Source organism: Miscanthus floridulus, unplaced genomic scaffold (genome assembly GCF_019320115.1).
Source record: "Miscanthus floridulus cultivar M001 unplaced genomic scaffold, ASM1932011v1 fs_149_3_4, whole genome shotgun sequence".
Lineage (NCBI taxonomy): Eukaryota > Viridiplantae > Streptophyta > Magnoliopsida > Poales > Poaceae > Miscanthus > Miscanthus floridulus.
The window spans coordinates 19,007-27,098 of NW_027096275.1; the positions used below are offsets into that span (position 1 = coordinate 19,007).

General features: G+C 45.7%; 1 protein-coding gene across 1 annotated transcript; it reads right to left on the reverse strand.

The window, feature by feature from the left end:
• Window positions 1-923: 923 nt before the first annotated feature.
• On the reverse strand, window positions 924-3,524 carry LOC136530508 (uncharacterized). The gene is made up of 3 exons (XM_066523237.1): window positions 3,255-3,524; window positions 1,584-1,911; window positions 924-1,360 (listed from the first exon to the last, which is right to left on the reverse strand). The coding sequence occupies exons 1-3, from the start codon at window positions 3,522-3,524 to the stop codon at window positions 924-926; spliced, it is 1,035 nt and encodes a 344-aa protein (XP_066379334.1).
• Between the last annotated feature and the right edge of the window lie 4,568 nt (window positions 3,525-8,092).

Below are 8,092 nucleotides of genomic sequence, written 5' to 3' on the forward strand. Positions count from 1 at the left end.
GCAATTTCTCAGCTCATCCATTCTCGTAAACTTGCTATCCTGCATATGCCAACATCTTTGTCAGGCAAACTGTGGATACACTATATGTCGCCAAAGTAGTATCTATTTCATTAATAATCCAGTCAGCACTTGCATGTGTGCTAGCTGGCTCTATTAGTGTTTGTTGTATATCATGTACACCTACCATAATGTGATGCATTTCGTGGGATAATCCTAATAGACAGTTGATAGGTTGAGATGGCGGACTGGGAGGTTGAATGATCCTTTTTAAAACTAAACGTGCCGGATAACCTAAACAAAAACAAAATTAAAATTATGAATGTAGCTAAGACTACACTCCGCTATATAAATTCTTAAGCATCTTATAAAAATCCTAATATGAGCAACTAAGGTGTTAGGCTAGGTAGAGTAGGTGGTGAGGTTGGCGACTGTGGTGGCTGCTTCCCTCTCCTTATAGGGAACAGGCCGAAAAGATGTTCGTGCCCACTGTCCAGCAAACAAAACAAACGAATCGGGGGCAGGCCCAAAATATTTCAGGCCTTGCTGTAGTTCCACGCGGCAGGGTTTTTCCATCCTCTGAATCTGATAATTACCTAGGCACCCAAAAAGAGATTCAAATTCTTTGTTTTAGATATAACTTGTCATACTAGTATTTGTTCGACAAGCGTCATACTAGTATTTGTTCGACAAGGTTAGTGTGACAGGGACCTGACAATAAGCAACCGCAAGGGGAAGGAAGGAGTGGTGATGAGCCAAGTTCCAACAAAAAAACACAAACATCAGGAGAACCATAACTTCCTCAGTTCATGAATTTACATGCCTAATAATAATCTGTGACTTCGTGTCCTGTAAACAAGCGTGTTTGCAGCTATAACAGAATTGGAAAAAACAGAAGGAATGATACTCAATTGCACTCTCGTAATCTATAGGGAGGAACAATGTTGGCAATGGACATAAAGTGCTCCCCGCCAATAGACAGAGTTGTGATAATGATTACTATATGAACCATCCAATCGCATGTCAGCCACAGTCCCTGCAGCCTCCCCTTCTCGAACAAACGACCTCTCCTCCCATTTCTTAGTCCTTGATGAGAACACATGAAGTATGCATGGCGACAGTGGCCACTCTAATTCCTCTGTTGCAGGGTTTAATTTGATCCGGACAGATCTGGCACAAGCAAATGGGATCAGAAAAACCTCATAGTGTGGTGACACTGCAGGATCAAAGACTAGGTGCTCCTTGTGAAAAAAGTTTTCTGTACCCAAATGTGGGCTTGGGAATGGGGGCAATTGCACCCACTGATATGTCGCTGGGTTAACCACATAGTCGTCAAGCAAGAGAAGCCCATTGCAGTGGTCACACCTATGTCGCTGGGAATGGGGGCCAGTCTCAGTGGGGGTTTCATCTCCCAGTTTCCAACACACCTATATTTTGGAAACAGTGCAGAAGAGTTTCATCCCCATGAAACTCTCTCTACTCCCATGAAACTTTTATCTTCTCTCTCTTCATCAAGACAGTGCTATATCAGCATATTTAATGCCTATGAAACTCTATGAAATCTCCATTGAGACTGGCCTAAGTGCTAAAGATATCTCTGGGTGGCAAACAGTCAGATATTGTTGGGCCTGTTGAGGAACGCGAGAAGAATTCCGACAAAACTAGGTCATGGAAGTTGATGAAGATGCCAGCCAACGAGAGAGGGAGGAGGTCTGCACGCACTAACCGGCGGGTGTCAATGATTGTGCACCAGGGCTTGCAAACACAGCGGGATGTGGCAAGGAAGCGTGGCGTAAGACGTCGGAGGATATTGGCAGCACATCTTCTGGTAGCTGGTTCAGCGTGCACTCCACTTCTTCCAACATATCTGAGATGATTCTGATTAGTATGAGGAGCTCCCACTCCCCCGAAGAACTGCGCTTATCTGCAAAGTGAAGGAATATATATATATATATGAATAAGAAAGAAATAAGGAGCCGGGATGTTGTGCCCGTTGTTCAGCAAAATCTGAACACTACAAATTGGCAGTTATCTGTGCTGTAGCAGCTGCTACTGTGCTAGGAGCTCTCAATCCATGATCAATATAAGCTGCAACTTCGTCCAATGAATAATTCGTATAGATCACTATTTACCAAATGCGATTAGCACAAATGCCAAACAGAGAAGATGTTGTAGAATCGTGACCCAACGATTCGATCATGCTAGTCTTGTAAACAATATACTAAGGTAATAAGGCCATGACCCTGAGCAGGATCCGCGACTCACCAGCCGCGTCCCAAATCACAGATCTCTGATGGTCCAGGTAGAACGGCAGTAGCGGCGTCGGGGAGGGTGGTGGGCGGGTATGGCGGCGGGTACAAGAGAGGCCGACAGGTTAGAGTGGGCGGGATGGAGACGCCGGCGGCCGTGGGAGGTGAAGGACGGGTACGGAGCTAACCTGGTGCCCGGTCTCGGGAATACGAGGCTGATAGAAGAAACCTCGAGGACGAGGCTCGTCGCCGACACCGGTAATGCGTCCGGAGACGGAGCCCGTTAGTTGGGACGATGAATCAGATTGGGGATCGAGCCGATCTTTGAACGCACATTAAAATTTGGGGCTCTTTGCGTTTGTACCTTTTTATATCGAAATTGTGGTTTTGCTCTTTTTATTTTTTGACTTTGTTAATTTACCTTTATTGTGCCATTTACGAACCATCGGTTTGCCTCTGCTCCATCATCCACCCTTAACGGTGTTAAACTTTGTACAAAAGACATGAATGTCCATGCGATTTTGCCCCTTTATGCCTAATTGTGATTTTGCCCTGATTTAGAATTAGACTTTTTTCTCTATGTGCACATAGCATTTTCCCTGCGGCTTTAGAGTCTGACGCGTGTGGCCAGTCAGAGCTGACCGGCACTGTGCCTGTGCACCGATCTATAGACCTATCCTCTTTCTCCCTTTGGTCTACGAAGATTGGGTCTACAGAGAAAGAAAGAAAGAAAGAGGGGGTGGGTCTCTATACCAATGACAAGCGGGACCAGTAAGGTGAGGGGTCGCCCGTCCATTGGCCAAGGCGACGTGGCCTGGGGCGAACGGCCTCAATCCGTCCTCATCCCCCTGTTGGCTCGGTCGCGGGAGAGGCAGAGAGAAAGTGTGAGAGAGAGGGAGAGAGGAAAGGGAGAGAGGCAGAGAGAGAGAGAGCAGAGCAGTTGTGCGCCGACGTCGGTCTGGTGGGGTGGAGCAGAGAGGTAGAGAGGGTAGAGCAGAGGAAGTGCACAGCGACGGCGACGGCTTTGGCGAGGGCGGAGAAGGAGAGCGAGCAAGCAAAGCGGTGGCGAGAGGCAAAGGTGAGAGAGGGAGCTGCGCGCTTGCGCACCCACCGCGCAGCGCGCCCGTCGGCCATGCCGCGACGCCCGCCCAGCGGCACCCGCCGCGCCGCGAGCTCGCACGGCCACAGGGCCCGCCCAGCCGTGCCCCCGCCGCGGCCGCCGCACCCACCGTAGCGCTCTCCTTGCCGCGCCCGCCGCACCGCGAGCCCCTCGGCCATGCCTCCCACGGTCCAGCCTGACGCCGGACGCCCTGACCAGCCGCACGCGGGCCAGCGGCCGGGCGCAGGCGCGCAGCGCAACTAGCCATCCGCTGCCGGCCGCCCAACACGGCGCCGCCCCGTAGCGGCCCGCCGGCCTTCGAGATTTGGAAGGACGAGGACCGGATGAGAGCCGTCGCCTACCACCGTACGTCGGCCACCGCACGTCCGCGCCCGAGCGCCGCACGCCCGAAGCCCCGCATCACGCGTCGCATGCCAAGCCCCGCGGCCCTCACGCGCCCCTGCACCTTGCGCCGTGCGCTACCAACGCCGCCGCCACCGGATGCCCCCGACGCCTCGGTCGATGCAGCCGGCCCGTGAGAAAGCACAGTTTCCTTATGGAGGCTGAATATAAGGATAAGGGGCAATTTGGTCCTTTTGCCTCTGTTTTTTTTAGATTTTGAATTTTTTTAATTCATTTATTCCATAACCATTTGACGGTATCCAAACCAGAGGCAAACGGATGATTCAATTCAAAATAGCAAGGACAAAATTACAAAGTTGAAAAAACAAGGGCAAAATCACAATTGGACTCATGCATAAGGGCAAGAACACCATTTTCCCTTAAAATTTTGATTTTTTTTATTCGTATCATTACAATTTTACAGAGACATGCCACTCTAATTCATCTATTTAGAGATTTACCATTATAATTCCATCACTCCCTCGTCCATGCCATTTTATATGTATTTTGTGTACATAAACCCAGACACGTATACATACAGGAACTTGTACTAGCGTTAAGTCTCCGCCTACTCCGTTAGAAATAGCGAGGTGGGCGAGTGGGCTAAGCCGTGTGACTCAGCGTCGGCCTCCTCACGAGAGGTGCTAGTGTCCGATTAGACGAATAGCAGCCTCTGTCCGATGGTTCCCACCTAATGAATTCCCGCTCAAGGAGCGCGGGAATAATTTTCGGGCACACAGCTAACACGCGCAAGTTAGCCATCGTGTAGGGACCACCTCACCCACGTCACATGCAATGACTTTCAACAAATTAAAAAAAGTTATAACGGCTAAACCAATCATCCAAATTAAATTCCGATTACACCATCGAGTTCCTTGCAATAAATCCTTTAAAACAAGGTACCACATGGATATATTTAGATAATTTTTTTAACAAATATTTGTCTTATGAAGATAGAATATTTTCTATTATTGAGTAGAGACGATGTTCTAGATTCAAAGAACAATGTTCCGTCTTTGTAAAAAAATGTTATCAGTTTAGGTTCATGAAATTGGTATTATAATATACATAAAAATAAAATAAATACATAATATAAATAAAAATAATAAAATCTAGAGCAAAGCATAAGGAAAAATACAAGTAATAGAGAAAAAAATAAAAGAATATCACACGGGTATTTTTCAAACATTCTAAAAATATACTATAGAACATCACATATATATTAAATGAACATCACTAAATATACCATAGAACATAAAAAAACATAATAGAACAACAAATATATACTACATGAACATCGTAGAAAAATATCATAGAACATTATTATATATATACTACGCGAACATCACATATATACTACACGAACATCACAAAATACATCGATAACATCACATCTATACCACGTGAACATATAAAAAACATTATAGAATATCACATTTATAACATGTGAACATCGCAAAAAATATCATAGAACATCACATGTATACTACATAAACATAAAAAAAACATCACACAACATGACATTATATACCACGTGAACATTACAAAACACATCGTATAACATCACATCTATACTATATTAACACAACATCTCATGGAATACAGAAAATAAAAAACTAAACATAAAAAAATTTAAGTAAGGTAAAATAGAAAATTATAAATTAAAAAAAAAAGAAAAATCACATGAAACAAAAAAAGGAACAAAAATTAAAAAATAATTGAAGAAAGAAAATAAAAAAATAATAAGAACATGAAAACAAAGAAAATAAAATAAAAGAAACATAAAAATGAAAAATGAAAAGAATAATAAAAATCACATAAAACAAAAAAAATAAATAAAAATAAAAATGAAGCACGAAAAGAAAAAATAAAAAGGGAAAAGAAAAAGAAAAAGAATCTCCTACAACTAAAAAGAAAAAATTATAGATATTTTTTGGTGCGACATTTGTTTTGGTTCGTACGTCTGCCCACGCCTACGATCCCACAACATCTCCTTGATTGAATATTGTTTGTCATATGATAGAGGAATCACGGCAAAATAGGAAATAGAAAATTATTATGCTATCCACATACACATTGCATGTTTGCATGCACCAACATACATGACAACGAGCAAAAGGAAAGAAAATTAACACAGAAGGAAAAAGAATTAAGATAAAAGAAACCACTTTGTATTTTCTGAGAACCTTACCAAATCTGCCTATATTTAATTACTTTCCCTCTTTACATTTGCAAAAGGGACAGCTTTCTCTTTCTTTCATTTGGTTTTATGCTCACGTGTTTGATCGCTCTCGCTTGCTGTTTCTTGCATGAACCATAGTTGATGTCATCTGTCTTCCATGGCTCAGCCTTCCAATCATATGAGAAGGTCCATACCTCTCCCTGACTGGAGATCCGGCCTGTCAGAGGATCTCCTCGAGTCCATCGGGTAGCGTCTCGCGTCAGGCCACGACGCGACGTCCTTTCAATCCGTTTGCTCCCCATGGCGCACCGTTGTCCCGTTCACGACCTTCGGGCCGCTCCTACTGCTCCCGTTCAACCCCGACTCGGACCGCGTCGGCTTCTACTGTGTCCTGGAGAAGAAGGTCTTGTCTAAGACGTTGCCTGACGTGCGCAGCAAGATGGCGTGCGGCTCCTCGTGTGGGTGGCTGGCGCTCATGGACGAGGCGACGTCTGTGATGCTGCTGAATCCATTCGGCGGTGCCCGTGCCCCCATCGTTGAGCTCCCGCTAGCAGGCGAACACGTCGTGGCGACATCCTCATCGAAACGCGTGTCTAGGGTCCATGGTCAGTGGGTCCTCCATCCCACCAATGGCTACGGGAACACGGATACCGTAGGCAGAGCCATCAAGCTAAAACACATGAGGGACGTGTTCTTCCGTAAGATCGTGCTCTCGGCGCCGCCTCATGCCGCCGGCCATGAGTGCGTGGCCATGGCCATGCTTGGGTGCTCCACGGAGGTGAAAGGTCCTAATATAGTCAGAGGAGAGGTGAATAGCCTATTTAAAAATCTACAAATCAACTAGAGCAATTTGATTAGTATGATAAATGGCGAAATGTAAACTTGCTCTAGCTCTACAAGGTTTGCAAGCCACCTATCCAACAATTATAGTTGTAATGATTATTAGGCACATAACTTGTAATATTACTACTCACTAAGAGCTCTCAATCTTGTTACTCTAAAGAGCTCCACTAGATGAACTTAAAATAACAAAGCAAGCTCTCAATTCTAATTACACTAAAGAGCATGCCATAACTAGTTTGCAAGAATACAAATGAGTGAGTAGAGTGATTATACCGCCGTGTAGAAATGTGAACCAATCACAAGGTAAATATTAAATCAATCACCGAAAGAATACCAAATGGCAAGAGACGACCAATTTTCTCCTGAGGTTCACATGCTTGTCAATACGCTACGTCCCCGTTGTGTCGACCAATACTTGGTGGTTCAGCGGCTAAGAGGTGTTGTATAAACCTCGTCCACACAATTTGGACACCACAAGAACCTACCCACAAGTGAGGTAACTCAATGACATGAGCAATCTACTAGAGTTACCTTTCGATGCTCCACCGGGGAAGATATAAATCCTCTCACAATCACCGAAGATGCCCATAAATAATCACCGACTCATGCCAATCCTCCTCTGCTGCCCCAAGCCGTCTAGGTGCTGGCAACTACCAAGAGCAATAAGTGAATCCCGCAGCAAAACACGAACACCAAGTGCCTCTAGATGTAATCACTCAAGCAATGCACTTAGATTCTCTCTCAAATCTCACAATGATGACGAAACAAAGATAAAGATGAGTGTGAGGGCTTTGGCTAAGCTCACAAGATTGATATGTCAATGCAAAAGGGCCAAGAGAGTGAGCTTGAGCTGATCATGGGGCTTAAATAGAAGCTCCCACGAAATAGAGTCGTTGTACCCCTTCACTAAGCACAACATGGGGTGATCGGACGCTCCGGTCAGTTTGACTGGACGCAGGACCCCAGCGTCCGGTCGTCCGATGCTTGCCACGTGTCATCGGCTTCAAACACCGATCGCCCGATCTCAATGGTCAAGTGATGACCGGACGCGTCAGTTAGAAAGTGACCGGACACAGGACCTCAGCGTCCGATCATTTCCAGTAAGGTTCCAAACATGAAATTTCACGATCGGGCGCGTCCGGTCGTGCTCGACCGGACTCACTCGACGTCCGGTCACTCAATATTTCCTCTGTGCGCCTCACGTCAGCGTACGTCAGCACTGACCGAACGTACCCTGCCAGCGTCCGGTCACTCTTCGCGCCAGCGTCTGGTTACAAGACCGAGACGCGTGCTCACTGCTGCTACTGACCAGACTCAGGA

What these genes read in the sequence shown, in the direction of transcription:
- LOC136530508 (XM_066523237.1), bottom strand. Translation starts at nt 3,524, where the DNA reads ATGGCCGAGGGGCTCGCGGTGCGGCGGGCGCGGCAAGGAGAGCGCTAC. An exon ending in CCAAAGCCGTCGCCGTCGCT is followed by an intron (nt 1,912 to 3,254) that starts GTGCACTTCCTC and finishes AGATAAGCGCAG; the next exon opens with TTCTTCGGGGGAGTGGGAGC. An exon ending in GCCACCCAGAGATATCTTTA is followed by an intron (nt 1,361 to 1,583) that starts GCACTTAGGCCA and finishes AGCGACATAGGT; the next exon opens with GTGACCACTGCAATGGGCTT.